At 54.0% G+C, this 21,753-nt stretch overlaps 1 protein-coding gene across 2 annotated transcripts in view; it reads left to right on the top strand.

Moving 5' to 3' along the window:
• Window positions 1-10,980, top strand: part of Hcfc2 (host cell factor C2) — a 37,801-nt gene extending 26,821 nt beyond the window's left edge. For both annotated transcript variants that reach the window (XM_063255473.1, XM_063255474.1), the window contains exons 10-15: window positions 577-748; window positions 3,323-3,526; window positions 4,114-4,187; window positions 5,755-5,892; window positions 8,104-8,289; window positions 8,947-10,980. In XM_063255473.1, the coding sequence (XP_063111543.1) occupies window positions 577-748; window positions 3,323-3,526; window positions 4,114-4,187; window positions 5,755-5,892; window positions 8,104-8,289; window positions 8,947-9,261 (1,089 nt within the window). In that variant the 3' untranslated portion in view covers window positions 9,262-10,980. The remainder of the gene's footprint in view (window positions 1-576; window positions 749-3,322; window positions 3,527-4,113; window positions 4,188-5,754; window positions 5,893-8,103; window positions 8,290-8,946) is intronic.
• Window positions 10,981-21,753: the final 10,773 nt, after the last annotated feature.

A 21,753-nucleotide genomic window follows, 5' to 3' on the forward strand; every position in this document is an offset into this window, starting at 1 on the left:
CCTAGGGGCGGGGGAGATAGGGGCTTCCTGGTTCTGGGTACAGTGTCCGGCCTGGGCCAAAAGCCTTTCACTTACCACCACGTTCATTAACAACGCCGTCACCACGGCCAAGTGGAGGGCGGTTCCAGGCACCTGAGGGGCAGCCTTAGGGCCGGGGAGATTGCAGAGCTCACGGTCAAGGGGGACGGAAAAGTAACAAACACCAACCACTGGCTGCCACGTAAAAACGTGGGTTTTCAGCTGGGCCCTGTGGTACAGGCCTGGAGTCTCTCCCACGGGGAAGACTGAGGCAGGAAAGTCCAGCTGGATAGTGTTTGGAGGACGCCCTCTCACATCCAAAGCCTCCCCGTGTCCGTCCCTGCCTCTGCTCCCCAACCTGGCCTTCGGAGCACGGAGACGCAGGACAGTTTTCTTCAAAACTGCTGTAGGCCTTGAGGAACAGTTCTGTACCGACTAACTTAATTTTTCAGTGTTTCACATTTTTAAAGCATTTCCTCGCAGATGATCTGCTTTGCCTTGCGTGCGTCTTGTTTCAGGGAACAGCGCTTGCTACAGTAAACTGTCTTATTCTTGTAGATCAGCGATGCAGTAAACAGTGCAAAAACGGAGCACCCAGCCGCGAAAGGAGTTTCAGGGAGAAGCAAACCGGATTTCAAAGCGGATTTGAGCACCAGTTTACGTCCCCTTCTGGCGCCTGGTGCCTCTAACCATAACAGCTGTGCGGCGGACGTGCTGAGGGACAGTGAAGGTACGGGCAGCGCTGACACACAGCCAGACTTCCGTGACATTGGCGGGAGCATGCGAACTGCTGACAGCCTGTGGTTTCCATCCATTTCCCAAAAACGAAATCCCCACCGTGTCGGCTGTGGTCCGAGCTGAAGGCAGTGGGCCGGCCACCAGCAGAGGGGACGCGGGCCTGGAGTTGGAGGGCGGCTGGCCCGCGACGTGTGGGCGGCCAGTGCGGTTAGGTCCCTGCCCTTACTCACTTTCTAAGAACGTTAAGTATATGAAATCACTCTTTGGGCGTGGATTCTTATCTTAGCTCTGAGCTTGGTAAACAGTGAATATTTGTTTAGCAAGTAACTGGATTATCCTTGGAAAGAGTTCACCTATGAGAACTGTGATCAGTCCTTATCGTTTGGTGATGTTTGTATCTGCATATTCTGATGACATTTGAGATACATTAAACCTTGCCTCTGAGGTGAATGTCTGAAATTTATTTTAAAATCTCATTCTGAGGGCTGGGGATTCAGCTCTGCAGCATGAGTGCCCATCCGGCAGGTGCAAGGTTGTGAGTTCAATCCCTGGTACCAAAATAATAATAATAATAATAATAAAACCATACAAGACACAAAAATCTCATTCTGATCCGTGACATAAGAACATATAATTATTTTTATGGGGCTGGAGATTTAGCTCAGCGGCGTAAGCGCCTGCCTTGCAAGCAGGCAGTCGTGAATTCGATCCCTGGTACCGATAAAGAGGAAAAAGACAAAAAAAAAAAAAAAGAACATATAATTATTTTTATTTAAAAAACATTCTGTGTGATATAAAGCTAATTCTTTAATGATTCAAATTTAGTAAGATGAGTTCTTTTCTTTTTCATTTTCTTTGAATCCTTGTTAGATAAAAATACTCAGGGGACATCATTTCCCTCACGTACTTGGAGGAGAGGAGAGCACTTTTGCTTTATTGACTTCCTAGATATAAAGGAATTATTAGTCATGTTTATAAAATCTTAGTTCTGGACTTCAATGTAAATTATCTTATACTGATTTTCTGTGTCTTTCAAAAAAAAAAAAAAAACGGGGGCTGGGGATTTAGCTCAGCGGCATAAGCACCTGCCTTGCAAGCAGGCAGTCGTGAGTTCGATCCCTGGTACCGATAAAAACGAAAAAGACCAAAAAAAAAAAAAAAAAAAATCTGTTCTTGGAAAACAGATCTGAGCTTTGAGGCCTCAGCACCCTCTGGCGCGCTGCGTCCCAGCCCGAGGCAGTTTGGGTGAGGCATGCGCAGCTCAGCTGTGTCGGGATGCTGCCTGTTCCAGGCCGATGCCAGCGGGCCTGAACGTGACTGCGTTTGTACAGGAGCTCTCAGGCCTCACCGTGGGGACAAAATGCAGTGGCACGTGGTTGGATCACTTGTCGGGTTCCTGGGGGACCCTGGAGGTGCGGTAGAGGAAGGGAAACGCCGCTGCAGACACAGGCGGCTGCCTCCACGGGACCCAGCAGCTGTAGACACGAGAAGGAAAGGGCGCTGAACACAATGCCCAGGCTTTCAGCTGGACAGCATGGATACCGCTGCTGTCCACCAGACGGGAAGCCCAGAGCACAGCGGCTTTGGGAAAGGGTCAGCTTTGAATTTACTGTCTCTGGGGCACTCGAGGGACCTGCGTCGAGGATGTCTGACCGAGGTGGTGTGTCAGATGGCCTCAGTAGGAAGCGCACTTTCAGAGCCGACGCTGCAGCCTGCTGGATGCCAGCGCCTGGTGCAGTGCCTGATTCGTAACTGAGGTTTAAAATGCCGCCAGGGAAGAGGCAGCTTAGCAGCAGATAAAGCATGATTTGGAGAAAGGAAACTGCTGAAGAGGTGGAGAAGGGGGCCTGAGGGCTGGGAGGAGACAAAACAGACGCTTCCGGGGCAATGTCGTCACAGGTGGAGACAGCGTGGGGGGCTCTGCGTGGGCACCAGTGAGCCGCCCTCCCTCCTGCCCCGTCGTGGGGAGCAGCGGTGTCTGGCGGTGGATGGCCGTGTGGCCCGCGTGCGTGAGTGAACTGAATCGCAGAGGAGCGGCCACACAGCAGGACGCGTGGTCAGTCCTGTTTCCATTGCAGAAGGCTCGGATAAAGCTTGAGGTGTCGCCTGTAGAAGGCCTTGCTGTTCCCCAGAGCCACTTCATAGCGTCCTATGGCCAGGAGCCTGGCAGCTGGGGACTGGTGGGCAAGGAAGACTCATGTGCCCTTGCCTGAGAAACTCGGTGACCTGAAATCCCCGAAGGGAAGAGTGCTTGCATGAAGGTCTCAAGACACAGGACAAGGAGTGGGAGCCCGGTCCCCGGGGGACGATGAAGTCGTCAGAAGAGGGGCAGAGGCGAGCACGGCCGCAGCGCGTTCCGGCTGGGGACAGGAAAAGGTGGAGACTGCAATGGCAGCAGCCGGACAGCCGCTTGGCTGCAGCGCATTTTCCTCTGAACGTTACGGCCGGGGGTCCCGTGCTTCTGATCTCAGAACCAGAAGTACCAAGACCCATGTGACAGAAACGGTGAGAGGTCCTAGTTACCTCCAGGTGTCGCACTAATGTTTGGTCTCTCTCCTTTAAACAGGTCCTCACACTTCAGCAGACACGGGTGTGCTGAGCAGTTGCCTGGATTTAAGAACAGCCGTCCCCGACACTTCCGGATCCGGTTCTGTTTTGGGCGCGCAGACTCTGATCTCCCAGCAGGCCATTAAAACCGAGTCACCCAGTACCAATGGCGCGGTGGTCAAGGACGAGGCTCCCCTGGCAGCGCTCAGCACCAAAGCCGAAGGTTCGAGCGGGTCGCACAGGCTGCGTGTAACCACTTAGCTGTGTCGGGCGTATTTTGTCTTAGTTGGGAATTGCATTTCGTATAGAGTTGCGTCCTGTGGAAGCAGGGAAAGCCTGTCAGTTACAATCATTATCTAAAATAGTGTTGCTCCCTTCCGTAAAACACTGGCTTAGGCACCGGAAGTGCACTCAGACTGTGTCTTCCCTACCATAACAGATTCAGCATTTTTCCAAGAAAAGGTTAGTTCTAGACTGCTGCAGCAATTCTCAGCCTGATTGATTTCTGACTTTGTCAATTTTTATTTTACAATTAAGAGCTGTGTCTCTTTTTTGGCGCACATTTTCTGATGTTCTAGCTAGCTGTACGGATTGAGTCAAAGGGTCTGTATTTCTGCTTATTGTGATCTCCGCAGCTACCTTCCCAGTTTCTTCACTGTGGTAAAATAGACACAGAATGAAGTTTAGCATGTTCACCATTTTGAAGTGTGCGGGTCAGCGGTGCTCGGGATCTGAGATGGGTTATAAGTTGGAATGCCCAGTCACTGAGTGACTCCATAAACCTTAATGAGTGAACTGTTTAATTTTTAGTTGATGAGACGTGTGCCCTGCCTGCCACTAAGATCAGCCGTGTGGAGATCCATGCCGCGGCCACGCCGTCCTCCGTAAGTGCAGGGCCTGGCCAGGGTGCACGTTTCCAGGGTGCCGTGTGCTTCTGGCCGGGCAGCTTCTCCGTAACTCTAAAGGAATTCTCAGGGCTCATTTAGCAGGAAATTGGTATAAATTTAGAAGTGAATAGACAAAGGGGAAAATATTCATAATGTAATGTTTAGAGGGAAGAGCCTGATAAAATAGCATGCATGCTGTGCTCCCAATTTTGATTTAAACAATCCACTTAAGGGCTTTGTCTTACTGATACCCTGCAGGCGCACAGGGAAATGCTAGCTGACTGTCCGAGTTGCGGGGCCACGGAGCATTTTGGCTTCTTTCCCTGTTTCCCCGATGGACGCCCAGCCTTCATTGCCGGAAGTGCCTGTGCGTGCGTGCGTGCAAACGCACTGTGAAAAGACGGGCCGTGGTCAGGGCCGGGCAGCTGGCCGGGGCCCTGGCCTCTCACTGCACACAGCGCGCAGCGCGGGGACCGTCCTCCCTGGACCCGGCCCGGCCGGCCCTGATGCTCCTGGTGTCCTGGGAGGCCAGCAGGTGGCACCGGGTGGCCTCAGCGCCAGGTGTAAGGCAGTGCCCCGCACGCAGCCCGGACTGCCTCGGTGGGAGAAATGCAGAGCGAGGATGATGCGTGTGTGTGTTTCAGAGGAGCTTTTTCTTTCCGGTCATTTCAGGCTCGTTGCTGTGAGCAACAGTTCTGTTGGCCTGACGTTTCCCTTTTGGACTCCGGAAGTGCTGTCTGCATTGATTTCTTCCCCTTGTTTGGGTTTGCATCCTCTGTGAACCACCTGGCCTGCTCCTGCCGCCGCCGTTGCGGAGTGTGGAGCCTGAGCCTGGGGACTCTGCTCGGGGAGGGAGCACTCAGATGAACCGTGGCATGGAAGCCTTTGGTAGCGCAGCAGCCAGGACTGTTGTGTTTCAGTCAGAGCCACTTGTTCTGTAAAAGCTGTGGAGGGAATTTTTACAACTTGACAAATGAAGACAAGCTTAAAGATACTCCCTTTTTCCTGAACGCGGGTGGTAGCCTCAGTCACAGGCAGTGGGGTGGTGAGCGTGGCCTCCCGGCTCCGAGTGTAGGCAGAGATAAGGGACTGAAAGCACGTGTGCTTGGAGCTTGTAGAAACAGTGTCCCACTCACACGGAGGTGAGCCCAGGGATGAGGCCAGGTCAGTTAGCACTGGAGGGCGGGGGTCTGTTAAACGCAGGGAGAAGGTAAGCTGTTTCATGGGACCCTCTGCAGTGTGCACTGAAGGGCACACGTTTCCCTGAAGGGACTGCGTGTTCCGAGGTCCGAGTGACGGTGACCTGTCCCGGCTGGCACTTGAACCTGTCACCGGCAGGAAGGCAGCTCACCCCCCGGGCCGGCAGTGCTGGGCTGGCCTGGGGGAGATGCTGGCCGCCCCGCTGCCCAGGCCCCTTCACCGATCTGTGAGCCTTGCTTCGGATGCGCCCTCGACTATGATGCTGCCCGGGTGCCCACCCGCAGGTCACTGCATGGGTTTAGCAGCGCCTGGGGCTTCTGGGCTATTTGATGAGAGCTTCACCTGCTTTTCTCTCTAAAATTAGAAAGAGACACCGTCAAACTCAGTGGCCACCGTGAAAGCCGGGGAACGGCAGTGGTGCGACGTGGGCATTTTCAGGAACAACACGGCGTTGGTGAGCCAGTTTTACCTGCTGCCGAAGGGGAAGCAGGGCACCTCCAAGGTAACCGCCGTGCCTTCCCTCCCCCGGGTCACAGCGGGAGGGAGGCTGCTTTCCTGCCTGGTTCAGGTCGGGTGGGTGGAGTGCGCTGCAGCCTGTAACCGAGAGAGCTCTGTGCGCTGAGTGGACTGGCCTCACTTCTGCGGCTCTTTCTACAGAATGCAGCACAGCACACACATGGCGCTTTAAAAAGTCTTACACGGGGCTGGGGCTGGGGCTGGGGCTCGGTGGCAGAGCTCTTCCCGGCACACACAGGCCCTGAGTTCCATCCCTAGCACCACAAAGAGGAAAAACGGTTTTACAGAGGCTCTGAGCTGGGCTCATGTTATAAAAATCAGTCTGACCAGTTAAAATGAGTATTGTTTTTGAAATGTCTCTAATTTTGTTACATGGTGTGTTTAGAGAATTGTTTTTTTACTGATATTTTTAAGTCGTGATTTCATAATTTAAAAAATTTAAAACCACTATATGCTATTGATTTTCCCTTGATTCTGAGGCTCCTTACGGGGCACTGTGTGGGGCTGGACCTCGAAGAGCTGTGAGATAGGTTTCGGCCCAAGCCTGCTGAGCTAACGTGTGTACATGGAGGGTTTCCAGAAGGGCACCGACGGAAGTGGCTGCTGGTTTTGATTCAGTGGATCTTCCCAGTGGAGAAAAGAAGATGAGCGTCTCCAACCCCAAAGTACAAAATCCAGGGTGCTCCAAAGCTGAAAGCTTACGGCGTCCCAGATGCCGCGTCCCAGGCAGACGGCAGGGGCCTCACAGGCGTCACCCCAGACTTCTGGGAGGCTGAGGCAGGTGGTCAGGAGTTGGAGCAGCTTGGTGACTTAGTGAGACCCGTCTCAGGAAATCAAAGAAGCCTGGGGATGCAGCTTAGTGTGAAGATCCTGGCGTCAGCCTCCAACACCTCCGAATGCAGTGTGAAATTACCTTCGGGCCAGGGGTATAAATTATACGTGAAGCAAATGGGTTTTGTATTCGGACTTGGGTCCCATCCACAAGATACCTCTTTTTTTTTTTTTTTTTTTTTTTTCCATCTTTTTGAGACAAGGTCTCGCTATGCGGTTCAGGCTGGTCTTGAGCTCACTTTGTAGCCCAGGCTGGTGTGGAACTCCCAAGGGTTCTCCTGCCTCAGCCTCCCGAGTGCTGGGATTCCAGGCGTGAGCCACCACGCCAGGCAAGATATCTCATGTGGATGCAGATATTCTAAATTTTGACCAAAATTTGAAATCCAAAGCATTTCTTGCCCCAGGCATGTTGGATAACGGTGCCCAACCTGTGCACCACGAATTTCCGTTATCTAATCCTACATCTGTGTCCTCTTTCTCAGATTGAGTTTTTCCCATTCTTGATGAGGCAGAAATTCTAGTTAATTTTTGGTTAGTACTATGCCTGCTGAAATTTCTGGCTGAAGTTGGGCATTATGCGTGAGGACGCAGGATTACTACGAGCCCCTGAGCTACCTGATTTTCCTGCAAGGAAAAGCACAGAATGTAGGGCCAGCAAACTGGGTTTGAATCACTGGTCCGGCGCCCAGCAGTGTGGACCAGACCAGGTCGCTGGCTCGGTCTCTGAGCTGTGGTCTCCTCCTCTGTGAAACGCGGTGACTTAGTTCCCGTGATGTGCGGTGCTCTGCTGGCCTGTCCTGTCTCACAGAGGCCCCGTGAGGCTGGGGAGGGAACGGAAGGGCTGTGTCGGAGCCGTGAACACTGAGCTCCGGCCCAGAGTGTCCAGTCCCCAATGTGGCCCTTCCTGAGCTGCCCGAGCGCGCGGCTCGCGAGCCCACGGAGCCCAAGGCGGCGGCTTTCCTGCGGGGCTCTCTGGCTGGAGTCACAGCCTCTGTCCCGGGCAGTCTCGGGTTCCCCCTCCGAGCCACGATCGGCAGTGGCTGTTTGTCCGTCTGGGCGGTGATTGGTTCTTGCCGCCCGCCCACGTCTGCACGCAGATGCCCGGCCTTTGTCCTCACAGTCCAAGTCTCCACCGGAAGGCTCTTCCCGGGTAAGAGCCCTGCTCCTCGGGTTCACTGTCCCGTGCTGGAAGGCTTTTTCCTTGTGTGTGACGCAAAAATAAGTAATGTGAATTGCGACTTTCAAATATAACTGACTCTTTAAAAGTTTTGTTGAAAAAGTTTTATTGAGTAAAAGTTAAATAATTTAAAAGATTAAACAGTGAGTGATCTGCTCCCCTTATCTACCTTGTGTGCCTACGTTTCAGGTGGAAAATGCAGACGTGCCTGACTACAGCTTGCTTAAGAAGCAGGATCTCGTTCCGGGCACGGGCTACAGGTTCAGGGTGGCCGCCATCAACGGCTGTGGGATAGGCCCCTTCAGCAGGGTCAGCGAGTTCAAGACGTGCATCCCCGGCTTCCCCGGAGCGCCTTCTGCCGTCAGGATTTCCAAGGTGGGTGTCGGCGGCTCCGGGTGGGGGAGTGCAGACTGGCTGCCTGACACCCGTGCGGGGAGAATCCCGGGGAGGAGGTGGATTCGGGCTAATTGTTCATGGCCTTTTTAAGTACTAAACTTCAAGCAGAATTATAGCGGTCACATCACAGAAAGGCAGGGAAATCTTTTGGCTTGGTCCTTGTTATGTAAACTAGAAGTTCATGCTGGAGAATTTTCATAGAATACATGAAATGGGACGACATTTTATCCCAAGTTCTGCCCTTCCTCAGGGGAGAAAAGGCCTGTGTTTAGTGGAGGAGAGTTCCCTCTCTGGGCTATCACAGGCAGACTCTGCAGCCTCACTGTGCTGTGATACACGGCCATGTGCCCAGCACTGGGAGGCTGAAGCAGGAGGGCCACCGTGAGTGGGGGCATCTTGGGCTGGGCATGAGTTCAAGGCCAGCCTGGGCCACATAGTGAGACCCTTCTCTGGGGGAAAAAAAAGACAGGCAAAGCGCACACGAGCTGAGCACTGGGGTGGGCCTCAGGTGGGCTTCAGAGTGTCGCCAGTGCACCAGGCCCCGTGCAGCTGCCGTGCGCGCCTGAAAGGCAGACTTAGCGCACGGGCCGGCGTGGGAAGGAAGCCTGGCGAGCCTGACGCGTGCCCCCTTTCCAGAGTGTGGAAGGCATCCACCTGTCCTGGGAGCCCCCGACCTCGCCGTCCGGAAACATCCTGGAGTACTCCGCCTACCTGGCCATCCGCACCGCGCAGGCCCAGGACAACCCGAGCCAGCTCGTGTTCATGCGCATCTACTGCGGGCTCAGGACTTCCTGCGCCGTGACGGCCGGCCAGCTGGCCAGCGCGCACATCGACCACACCTCGCGGCCGGCCGTGGTCTTCCGCATCTCGGCCAAGAACGAGAAGGGCTACGGGCCGGCCACGCAGGTGCGGTGGCTGCAGGGGAACAACAGGAAGGCACCTCTGAGCTGAGCCGCTGTCCCGCGCTGCTCGATGGCACTTATTTATTAGCTGCTGGTCATGAACATGTCCTGCGGCCGCACTTCAGCAGTTAGGAACTTTCGAGTTTATAAGTTGTTCTTAAAATACATTCGCTCAGTTGTAGATCCAAATAAAAATAGAAAAAGCCAGGACTCTGAATTAGTACACGGGTTCCTCCCTGTCTGTGTAGCTCCGCACAGAGAAAGCAGGAAAGCTGAGGTAAGCCGGGAGCAGCTGTCACCCTGACCGCCCCCCTCTAGAGCTGCGTGGCTCAGTCTTCCTGGGGCTCCGGCAGCTGCCCGCGGTCGCTTTCCTGTCTCAGCAGCGCCCTGCGGAGTGGCGGCCCGCCAGCTGTCTCTCCCTGGGCGCTGTTTGGTAGGCTGGTCCATAGACATTGGCTGCCCTTCTTCATTGACAGCTAGCGCAGAGCCTAAGAAGTTAGCCAAGACAGAGCCAAAGGTGAGCTTCAGACTGAATTTCCTCTTTTTTTTTTTTTTTTTTTGGAGCTGGGGATCGAACTCACAGCCTCGCGTTTGCCAAGCAAGCACTCACGCCACTGAGCTAGATCCCCAGCCCTGCCCCTGAGTTCCTGGCCCTCTTCCGCTTATGGTGAGACACAGAGGGCGGTCTCGGCCCCAGCCCAGTGTGCTTCCATATATTTTGGCCAAGGCACAGCCGGTGGGTCTCTCGGCTCTCAATGTGCTCCCCACGGGCTGTGTGCGGTGCTCAGTGGCTCTAACTCCTTTGCTGAAATCAAAACCTTCATAATTTCAAAGCTCAAAATTGAAGTGTATGTCCTCTTACCGCAGAAAGACGCACCTTAATAAGACCTACGTTTGGGGTAGTGTTTTAAACATTTGTAAGATTTTGTAAATGCTCTAGATGTTTTATTTTTGCATTATTTTTACCTCGAAATTGTATAAACTTTTTTACGATAGGATTATAAGCATTAGACAGCTAACTCAGGTTCCTTACAACCTTAAAAACGCAGATAAGAGCGAGAAATACTCTGCATAGGTACCTTGTTTTAGACCTTTTGGGAGCTTCATGGTTCCGCTGCCTGGTCAGGTCTGGAGTAAATATCTACAGAGCAATAACTGCGGGAAAGACTGCAGGCCGGAGCTGCGGCAGCCGGGGGGCGCAGGTCTGTACAGGCGTGCACCGCGCCCTCTCTCCAGGTTGGGTCCGCTGAGTAGCTGCGTCGTCAAACGTTCGTGTGTGATCCCCAGCCCCGTGGGACCCGCTGTGCAGAACTGATGTGCGTGCATGCTCAGTTACTAATTTAAAGTGTATAGAGTATTTTAATATATAATTTTTTGTAAAGAACTGGGATTTTTATATTACAGTATTTGTAATTAATGTGTCTCATTAATTTTCTCTTGAAGAAAATATGCAAACTGTTAGACACATACTGAGTGGTTTCTGAACTCTAAGATGAAATAAACGCACTGCCGTGGTGGTGTCAAAGCCTGCTCCGTGGCCCGGGTCCTTGTGTTCAGCGTCTGCGCTGTGGCCTCAGCAGCTGCTCCTGCATTTGTGTCATTCCGCGCTTAGCTTTTGCACATGCCCGCTTCGTGCACTAGTGGGATTTTCACTTTGCTCACTGTTACGTTTGTAATCATTTGTACAGTTCCCATGATGCGCCTGCTGTAGGCTGGACAAGTACTTAACCAAAGTTAAAATAAAGGGTAAGCAGTTTTGCACATGTTACATGGAGGGTGGACTCTGTGTGCGTGTGTGTCCTTCATTATGAAACAGTGAGAACCGGGGAGCAGGGGGAGTTACAGTAAGGGTACGGTTCAAGCCCAGTGATTTTAGTGATCTCTTTGCTTTATTGGAAAAATGCCTGGCTCTTAACTCTTATTCCTCTGCATTAATTAACAGTCTGCACTTTATAGCCCTTGAAGACAAAGAATAGGTTGATTTAGAGCACAGAGTAAGGGCTGAGCATGTGGCTCGGTGGTGGAGCTCTTGTCTTGCATGTGCAAGGCCCGGGGGTCAGACCCCGGCACCACAGAAAATAAACAATAAATGGTAACAGCAAGAAGAAGAAAAACGGCGAGCATGGTGGCCCGCTCAGCACTCAGGAGGCTGAGGCAGGAGGATCACTTTGAGTTCAAGGCCAGCCTGGGCTGCATAACGAGACCGTCTCAAAAAAGAAAAAGAGCAGGGCACTTTAATATTTACCCTTGCTCAGCATTTGGCTTAGAGACCTCGCGATCTGCATGTTCATGAGGAGAATGGATTGGGTAAACAAGCGGGGTGCGTGCTTGTAATTCCACTACTTGGGAGGCTGAGGCAGGAGCGTGGCAGTACCTTTGAGGCCAGCCTGGGCTACACAGTGAGTTCAAGGCCCGCCTCAACTGCATAACAAAACTCTGTCTTAAAAAAGGACAAAGACAGCTTACCAAACTAAAGCCAATGAAATGTTTGGGAAAGTGTAATTTTTTTGAGAGAGACTTGTTTTTTGGCAGTTTCCCTGGAAGTAAAGTGTAACCCAGTTTTATCAGCACTGATACCGCGGATACAGTCCGGTTGCGTACACCTGACACATCTGCCCCGCATACAGCCCCTGCGGGAAGGGGGACCGCCGATCCATTATTCAAAGCCTTGTCGGGGCGCGGAGATGCATTCTGATGAGAGATGTGGTCAGTTTTGTTTGTAACATGGCAGTTCTCGCAACATCAAAACCATTTATAACTCTGAAGATGAAGAGGTTGTTCATAATTGATCATGGTCATCTGATCATAAATGAAGTAGATTCCAAAATGGATTTGCTCTTGGACCAGCTAAGGTCTAACTGTTGTATTTTCTAAGACTGATTTTACGCAGTTTTATATGTCATGTACTGTGCCCTGTAAAGTAAACGCCTTTTCCACTCAAAGGGTTACAGGTGTTACTCATTTCTTTGTCTTTTTAATATTTATTTTTTTATTTTGAGACAGGGTCTCCCTCTGCAGCTCAGGCTGGCCTTGAGCTCACTGTGCAGCCCAGGCTGGCCTCGAACTCGCAACGATCTTCCTGCCTCGGCCTCCCGAGTGCTGGGAGCCCAGGCCTGAGCTCCGCCAGCTCTAATCTCTTTATCTACTCTTGAGTTTTTTCCTTTTTGCTTTTAGCCAGACTCCGAGCTGCCGCTCGCTGTGGTGACCTTAGCAGAGGTAAATAACGACGCACTCTCAGCCCCGGGGACCCCTCTGTCCCCAGCCTTGGCGCTGATCCTGCCTCAGCGCCTCTGTGCCCGCCCCGTGCCCCCATCTGGCCGGCTGCATCCCTGCGCCTTTCGTGACCTCTTGGCCCAAGCAGATGGGGGGAGACAAAGCTGCTGCTCTGCCTGCTGCCCCCGACTGGCCTCCATGTGAGCCACGGGAAGCTGGCTGCCCTGTGGCAGCTGCGTCCACTCCCTGGGCTTGCCAGCGGGTCCGAGGGGTGCCTTCCGCCTTCTGGTTGGCCAGTGGGCTGGAAACAACCCACCTGGCAGCAAGTACGGAATGCGGCCACCGTCAGAGCTGTGCGCCTTCCCACTCCTAGGCGAGGCTCGGGCCGAGCAGAATAGCTCCCAGGAGCACCCATCTGCAAAGACCTGGGCTTCCCAGCACTGACGACACTGCTGGGTTGTGAGCTTTAACACGGGATGAGCGAAATAGGCTCTGTCAGAAGCCGGTGTCTCTCTCCTCTCTTCGTTTTTTGTTTTTTGAGACAGTCTTACTTATGTAACCCAGGCTGGCCTGGAACTCACGGGGATCCTCCTGCCTCAGCCTCCCGAGTGCTGGGATGACAGGTGTGTTTGCTGATGCTGGAAATAGCGCGTTCATAGTTACTGAAGCACAGGGCCCTGCAGGAGGGCACAGGCACCAGGCTCAGTTCGGAGTGAGTCAGGGCGCAGCCAAGGTCACCGCGAGCTCGGAGGGCAGGGAAGCACGCCGGCTGCCTCCCCGTTTCCCAGGGCAGCGCCAACATCTCCACGTGCTCGGTTCAGTGGCCGCAGAGGAGGGCTTAGTTGGATCGTCCCTAGAAAAACAAACCAAACAAACCTCAGGATCCTGGGAAGGAAAATAAAGTCTAGAATTCTAGAAGCTGAGTGAAGACAGACAAGGCACCCAAGTCCCAAAGTAGGTTTTGCACATTTTACTCGGGCCCGTTTGCTGTTCTGTCTCTTGTCAGAGCCTCCACTCGAGGCCTCCACTGAGGCCCGCGCGGGGTTACCGTGTTCTGCGCACCCCGGATGAGCTGCAGGGAGCAGCTGTGCTCAGAGCCCGGCCGGCGTGGGTCTGGCAGAGGAGGACGGGGCTTCCCGAAGTCCTCCCTGGCCATGATCCTCTGTGGCTGGCCGCGGAGAGCCCTGAAGACACCTGGAGATGTCAGTGGTCGCCCCTGCCCGCCAGGGGTGGGGTGCAGGAAGCGCAGTGGGGGTCGGCGGCCCAGGGCCTTGGGAGCCGACCGAGGAGCACGTTGCTAGCGGGGTCCAGGATGCCCAGGGCGCGGCGAGCCAGCCGCTGCTCCCCACTGGGGCGCTTGCTTGTGGCAGAGTGGCACCGGCCACGTGTAAGCTGCATCCAGCCAATGCCCAGCGCTAAGCAGGTTGCACACGCCTGCCTGTCCCTGGAGGGTGGATTCTGAGCCTGCCGGTGCCCTGCTAATTTTTCCGTTTATCCCGGGAAGGGATGGGCAGCGCGGTGTAAGACTCCACTATCCAGGAGCCCAAAGCCCAGCTGCAGGCCAGCGGGGCAGAGCTGGGCCCACATCCTTCGGCCTCCAGGCGCAGGCTGGTGCCCCCTGGTGGTGAGTAAGGTAGGCTGCTGGGGCTGGCGCCTGGGTTTACTTACGTAGCCACAGCCATGTCCCAGGCCTTCTGGTGGACCCAGCTGGGCAGATCGACTACGGACAGCTCTGCCTCCCAGCCGATGGGCTGCCAGTTGGCTGCCAGCCCTGTCCGGCCCTGCCTGACCCCCTAAATCAAGATGACCCTGCCCTGTTTGGGGATGAGATGTTTCAAGATCTGGTTAATGGTTTAAAATCTCTGGATCGAATATCAAAACATCTAGCTTCGTCCCTGCATGGGGGAATCACCCTGACCACGTTGGCTTAGCCTGCCAGCGGCCTGGACAATGACCGCCCGGGCAGGGACGGGTTGTAAAACTCCCATGGGCACCGCCCTTGCAGGAGTGGAGAAGCAGCCTGTGGCTGCCGAGGAAGCCTAACACACAAAGGTGCCATGGATCGCACGCCCAGAAGAGACGTGCACTTCAGAAAGTCCACAGAACGGCAAGTCCACAGGCCTTCTGACCTGAGTTTCCCGTCACCCGCCAGGCCCTCGTCCACTTTGTACAATAGACACCGTGGGGCGTGGTCACCAGCAGGCCAGTCGTGGCCAGCTCAGACCAGCATGGCGAGGACACCACAGCATCCCAGCTGCCTGGGGCCCCACCTGCCCACGTGAGGGGCACTGCAGCCGGTCTCTTCCGTGTTGTCCTCTTCTGTGGTGGCCCTTCCCCCACAGAGCCGCACAGTGTCCTGTTGGGAAGGTAGTGCACGTCGCAGAAGCCTGCATCTGTGTCCCCTAAAAGTGTGTAAACACACACGCGCACACATACGCGCACAGTTAGGTGGGCTGCGTGTGGGTGGTGAAGAGGATAAACCAGGCGGGGCAGGGCTTGTACAGTGACCCAGCATGTGAAAACAAAGATCATGCATAATATTTAGCTTAAGAAATAGAACATGTACACCTGTTAGCCCAGCACTCAGGAGGCTGAGGCAGGAGGATCCCCTCAAATTCAAGGCCAGCCTGGGCTACATAGGGAGATCCTGTCTCAAAAAATTGAAAAAATCATATATATATATATATATATATATATATATATGATTATTTCTCTCTTTGCTTGGTCTGAGAGTAGGAAAAGGTCACAGGACTTATTCCCACCTGCCCAGCATCCCCATTTGTCTGCCCCCATACCATGCGACGTAAACAGTGTTTTGGATTTTTGTGAATAATCCCCCTATTTTTATTTGTGGGTCTATTATCCATGTGTGCACTCTTAATAAAATATTCAGATTTTCCTGTTTTACATTCGCAGCCGACGGGACCCCACTGCTTGTGTTTGTCTGTGACTCCGTTTCTTGGGTTGTTCTTCAGATCCCTTTCAGTTCATCACCTGTAACCGCATTGTTTGCACGACTGTATAGTATTCTACAATACGGCCGTGTCCCTATTTACCCATCCATCTGTAGAGGTCTGGATTGCTTTCAGCTTCAGTGCTGCTGTGAACTCACAGCCCGAGGACGCAGTGTTTTCCAGTAATGCCGACACCATATTTCTCCTTTTCGCTCCAATTTTTACCAAGTTTAAATCCTTTCTGGATTTACAGTAATGTCGTTGCTCCTGTAGCTCATCAAGTCCCATTCATATTTTGGTTTTTTGGAGTTTATTTGTCTTCTTGAGATGGGGCCTCTCTATGCAGTTCAGGCTGGCTTTGGGCTCACTTTGTAGCCCAGGCTGGTCTCGAACTCACCTGGACCCTCCTGCCTCACCCTCCCGAGTGCTGGGATGACAGGCATGAGCCACCACACCCCGCTGTACAAACTTCTGTTCTATAAGGCGCCTCTCTGTCCTTCAAGGTGTTCAGTCTCAGCAGGAGCTCTTTCCAGTTCTTACACCAGGAACTTTTCCTCCCTGTGTCTGTGCTGACCAGGATCAGCACCGCAGTGTCAAGAAAGACCGACCGGACAGCCTGTCTCCGCTCAGTTTAAAGGGATGATCTGAACATTTCACACTGCAGTGTTTTTTCACAAACGACTTTTATAAGGAGGTGTTCTTCTACTCTGGGCCACTAGTCGTATTACTGTGGTGTCATGGTTTAAGTCTGTGGCCACCAAGCCTCATGCATTAAGCATCTGTGACTGGTTCATTGTCCAGCGCTTGGATTGATGGTGTCAGTGCTACGCTGGCCTAGAGGTGGAGCCAGGATGTGATCGATGGCAGGAAGAAGGTGTGTCTTGCTTTCTTGCTGATTGCAGCTGCCATGAACTGCAGCCCAGCCATGCCCGCCTGTCTTGGAGCAAACTGAGTGTGGACTGAAACCTCCAAAAACTAAGAAATAAACCTTTCCTTTCCCACCTTTGGGCATCAGGTATTTTGTTTCAGCAACCAGTAAAAAGTGATTGAGACACAGGGGAAGATGCTGAGTGTTATTAGTAGCTTTCGTCTCTCTACTGAAATGACGTAAGTCGCGGTTGCTGGCTTTTAGACAGTAAGCGGACATCCAGATCGGGGCGCAAACCCAGCTCTCCTGCACTGCTGGGTCCAACCTGCCAGGAGCTGGGATTTCTGCTTCTCACTCTGAGTCAGGTCAGCACGGACACCGTCCTGTGCTGTCCTGTCCTGTCCTGTCCTGTGGTGTCCTGTCCTCTCCTGTGCTGTGCTGTCCTGTGCTGTCCTGTCCTGTCCTGTCTGGTGCCGTCCTGTGCTGTCCTGTCCTGTCCTGTCTGGTGCCGTCCTGTGCTGTCCTGTCCTGTCCTGTCCTGTGGTGTCCTGTCCTCTCCTGTGCTGTGCTGTCCTGTGCTGTCCTGTCCTGTCCTGTCTGGTGCCGTCCTGTGCTGTCCTGTCCTGTCCTGTCCTGTGGTGTCCTGTCCTCTCCTGTGCTGTGCTGTCCTGTGCTGTCCTGTGCTGTCCTGTACTGTCCTGTGCAGTCCTATCCTGTCCTGTCCTGTCCTATGCTGTCCTGTCCTGTCCTGTGCTGTCCTGTCCTGTCCTGTCTTGTCCTGTCCTGTCCTGTCTTGTCCTGTCCTGTGCTGTCCTGTGCTGTCCTGTACTGTCCTGTGCAGTCCTATCCTGTCCTGTCCTGTCCTATGCTGTCCTGTCCTGTCCTGTGCTGTCCTGTCCTGTCCTGTCTTGTCCTGTCCTGTCCTGTCTTGTCCTGTCCTGTGCAGTCCTATCCTGTCCTGTCCTGTCCTGTGCTGTGCTGTCTTGTCCTGTGCTGTGCTGTCCTGTGCTGTCCTGTCCTCTCCTGTCCTGTGCAGTCCTATCCTGTCTTGTCCTGTCCTGTGCAGTCCTATCCTGTCCTGTGCTGTGTTGAGAACGGCTTCACAACCGAAGGGACACCACCTCATCCAATGGGTTCTGAGTTTTCTGAAAGTATCCTTGATAGCTGTCTGGTCATGGAAGGAGGACCTTCCTTCCCGTTAAGGTGACAGCTTCCTCAGGGCTCTATCTCACTGCCTAGCCTGGTTAAACTTAGTGTGGTTTTTTTTTCCCTACAGATCTACCCATTTGATTTTAATTTAAAATTCTGCTTTGAGTCAGGCGTGGTGGCTCATGCCTGTAATCCCAGCCCTCGGGAGGCTGAGGCAGGAGGATGGTTGGGAGTTTGAGACCAGCCAACCTACAAAGTGAGTTCAAGGCCAGCCTGAACTGCATAGTGAAACCCTGCCTTAAAAAAAGACAAAAAAAAAAAAAAAAAAAAAACCCTGCTTTGAAGCCCTGCGTTTGACCCTGGTAACAGGTTCAGTCTGCACAGCCTCTGCGGTTGGAGTCCCATGTCATCCCCATTAGTTTATTTGCGCCTTTACATTAAAAAAAGTATCTAATCCACTAGTATTTTGTGCTTTGTTTCTGATACTAGGGATTGAACCCAGGGCCTCTGCACTGCTTCTTCCTTTTTTAAATTAACTTTCTGAGACAGGCTCTCATCAAATCTCTAAGCTGTCTAAACTGCCCTCAAACCTGCAATCCTCCTGCCTCAGCCTCCTGGGCGTCGCAGGCATGCGCCACCATACCCGCTCCTGTGGAGGTAAAGTTTTCAAGTGGGTGGCTTATAGGCTGTTTTAATTTGTACTTCTGAAACTGCACTAGATTGTGCCCTCACAGTGTCACGGTCCTGGCGGACTTCCCGTCCTGCCCTGGGTGCCGTGAGCGCTGTGCCCTGTGGGAGAGGAGCTCCCGCGGCCCCCGCGGGTACCAGGTCCCCAGGGCCTGCAGGGGAGCACAGCGACACAGTGCTGGCTCGGCCCTGCTTGGTCTCTCACCGCGGATTCCCGCTGCTGCTCCCTCTGGCTCCGATGCTCCCTGCATCCCCATCTCCCCGGAGACTGGACTCCACTGACCAGCCGGGATGCTGACCGATGCCCAGCCGCCTCTTGGCCTCTTTCCACACAGCGTTTTGTCGTCTTTGTCTGGGGTATCTCAGATCTGTCCTTGCATTATATTTTTAAGTTTGCAGGAGACTTAGCTAAAGGGAAAGCCAAAGGAAATGTCTTTTTAACTTGCTAACGGCCTGTGAGCCCTGTTGTGACTCAGAAAGCCCGGGTTCATTTCCAGCCTTCAGCATAAATCAAGGCTGTTTTGGTCTCCTCCCCTCCTTCCTTGTCCTGTCCTTTCTTACTCTTTTTCCCCCTCTTCTGTTGGGTTTTTATTGTTTATTTTTATTTTAAAGAGAATAAAACCCAACAAAACAAAACAGGGTGAAGCCAATCAAAACAAAGCAGTGAAATTGGTACAGAACTTTGAAGCGGGATAACAGGAACCACCAGGGCCACCACGGGGTCTCCGGCTGTCTTCACAAAAGCTGTTCATTCCATCGGACATGGTAAAAACAAACAAAGCAGAACACAATAAAGACAAGCAAAACAAGCTCGAATACAAAACAATAAATCAGAAGAACAGAACAGAACAGTGAGACCAACACTGGATTTCAAAACCAGCACAGAAGGACCCCGCCCCAGCTGCTGTGTTGCACACTGTCACCTCCCGATCGATGCTCAGACCGCCGGCCAGGCCTGCAAAGTCCACCAAGCAACAGAAGCATTCAGTTGTTTTGTGCCTCAGCTGCTGTCAACCCAGCCTGTCCTCCCAACCAGCCGGCTGCTTACGGGGGTGGGTGGGGGGCTTCTCAATTCTCAGCCCACCGCAGGTCAGCTCACGGGAAGGGTGAGCTGCTTCTCTCCTCCTGGGCCCCGCATGGTTTGCTCAGCTCACCAGAAGGGCGAGCTGGCTTCTTGATGTGCTCCTCCCGGACCCAGCATGGCTTCTCAAGTTTTTATATTTTCTTTAAAGTTCCATTTGGTTTTCAGACTCCCTTGCTTTTTAATGCTCACCAAGCAAGGCCCTAGGTCAGACTGGCCCTAGCACCCCCAAAAGGTAAACGCTCTGGAGCAGTAAAGTTAGAGATTCCTGAGCTCACCCGGTGCAACTTCCCTGTGCACAGTGTGTTACTAAATACGAGGCGAGTGTGTCTCGAGAGCTTGCCAGCACGGTGACACCGGAGCGCAGGTGACGCTGCTGCAGGGAGGGCACGGGGTGACCGGGTGCCGCGCCTTCCCTCCACAATGACACGACACTGACACGGTGCGAACCTCGGGGTCTCCTGAGGGCAGGCGGGCGTGTCCGTGCCTCACTTCTTTTCGGTTCACCCCAAGCTCTTGGCACCCTCCCTGTCACCTGCTCTTCCCGTGAATGGCACTGCCTGGCCAGCGGTCTGTAACTCTGCTGCCACTGGCCTGCAGCACAGGACAGGGTGTCCATTCTACTTGGCAAGTAAGGGCTTGAGCGAGGGCGGAAACAGATCTCGCTGGGCGGAAACAGATCTCGCTGTGCGGAGCCCAGGCACTGGAGAGCTGGGGGAGCTGACTCAGGCCTGGCACGGAGGAACGTTCCTCGGTGGGAGTGCCCTCAGGGGGGGCCTCCCCGCCATGCCCAGTGTGAGACGGTGTAGCCCAGCTCCGGTGCTGGCTGGCCTCACAGCTCTCTGCTTCTGTTTTTTTTAAAGGGTTCTATAAATTCCTTGCTTTCTTTTTATTTGCAAAGAAAACAGTTTTCCTTGTATGGAAGACTAAGAAATGAAGGCATCGTAAGGCCCACAGAGGTGACCTCACGATGCGATGCGACGAGGTTTGGAAAGCTACAGATGACTAACCCTGTCCCTTCCCGCAGATCCCTTGCTTCTGTATTAAGCTCTTCCTGGGCCGGGCACATAGCTCAGGGGCACAGTGCCTGCCGCAAGCGTGAGGTCCTGAGCTCCACTCCTGTGCCTCGGGCAGGTTTTCTTGGCCACTGGAGTAGGAAGCGTGGAACTCTGCAGTCCGGGCAAAACCATAGGACGCACAGTTCTCTCCTTTGTGCTGGCTGCAAGGTGTCCCTGCAGGGGTGGGCAGGAGGTGGGGGACACAGAGAAAGCCACCATAGAAAATGTGTCTTTCCCACGAGGGACGCCCTCTGCTGTTTCCCGGGGTGCCTGAGGACTGCCTTGGGGTGAACCATGGACTTGGAGATCTGCCCGGACACTGGGTTCTGCTGTTACCCAGCTGCCAGCCCCTCCGTGTGTGGCCCGCTGGAATCCAGTCTGGGATTGTCGCGCCTCGAGTTGGCCTGGCAACGCCTCCCTAGCGGTGACCCAGGACTCGGGCTCCACAGCGGCCTCCACTCAGATGCACCCTGACATTAAGCCGGCAGAACAGGTGCAGAGCGGAGGCACGGACACGCCCGCCTGCCCTCAGGAGACCCTGCCAAGGTTCGCACCGTGTCAGTGTCGTGTCATTGTGGAGGGAAGGCGCGGCACCCGGTCACCCCGTGCCCTCCCTGCAGCAGCGTCACCTGCGCTCCGGTGTCACCGTGCTGGCAAGCTCTCGGGACACACTCGCCTCGTATTTAGTAACATGCCGTACACAGGGAAGTTGCACCGGGTGAGCTCAGGGATCTCTAACTTTACTGCTCCAGAGCGTTTACCTTTTGAGGGTGCTAGGGCCGGTCTGACCTAGGGCCTTGCTTGGTGAGCACCTATCCCCGAGCTGTGCCCGAGCAGGCTTTTATCTTTAAAGGCGCTGGCAAGCAGCCAGAGAAAGGAGGCCGGCCTGATGCCACCAGCTGGCACCTAGGCTGCGTCTCAGCTGCACGATTCCCTAGAGTCAGACACAACGGATCACCCCAAGGCTGTCACACATCTCGCTCGGTGCAGCAGGATTTTTCTGTATTCAGTGATTTGTACGAACGTTTTACAAATGCGTGAAAGGCTTTCCTGGTGATGTCCAGGAAGAGGAGGAGGAATGTGCCAGGCAGAGGCAAGGTCCTGGGCCATGTGGGCCGTCAGGGTCCGGGGTCCAGCAGGCAGCAGGGTGGGGCGCAGGGTGAGGAGAGCGTGAAGCCCACAGAGCACGCGAAGGTGAGGTCCTCGGACCATCTTTTCAAAAGGGGCCGTCCCGCATTTCAGCCCTGGGCACACGGTGGGCTTCATGAGCTTGCAGGACGCCCATGGCTGTGAGCTTACCCGCCGGCCCACCCATGGCACGGGGCTCGGGGTGCGTACCCAGCACTCAGGGGTGGCACGGGCCCCATCAGCCCTGATGACTTCACCTCACGGAGCAGCACACGCTGCCCGCCGACAGCCGGCCACCTTCGGCCTGCGCATTTAAACCCCGCGCTGACTGTGGACCTGGTGTTGGCCGTGGCTTGTACTCTGAGCACCGACTCCGAAGATGACAACACAGCGCTACTTATGC

The sequence above is a fragment of the Cavia porcellus genome, unplaced genomic scaffold, assembly GCF_034190915.1.
Source record: "Cavia porcellus strain 051 isolate PalLab524CR breed Dunkin Hartley unplaced genomic scaffold, mCavPor4.1 scaffold_8, whole genome shotgun sequence".
Taxonomy (NCBI): Eukaryota; Metazoa; Chordata; class Mammalia; order Rodentia; family Caviidae; genus Cavia; species Cavia porcellus.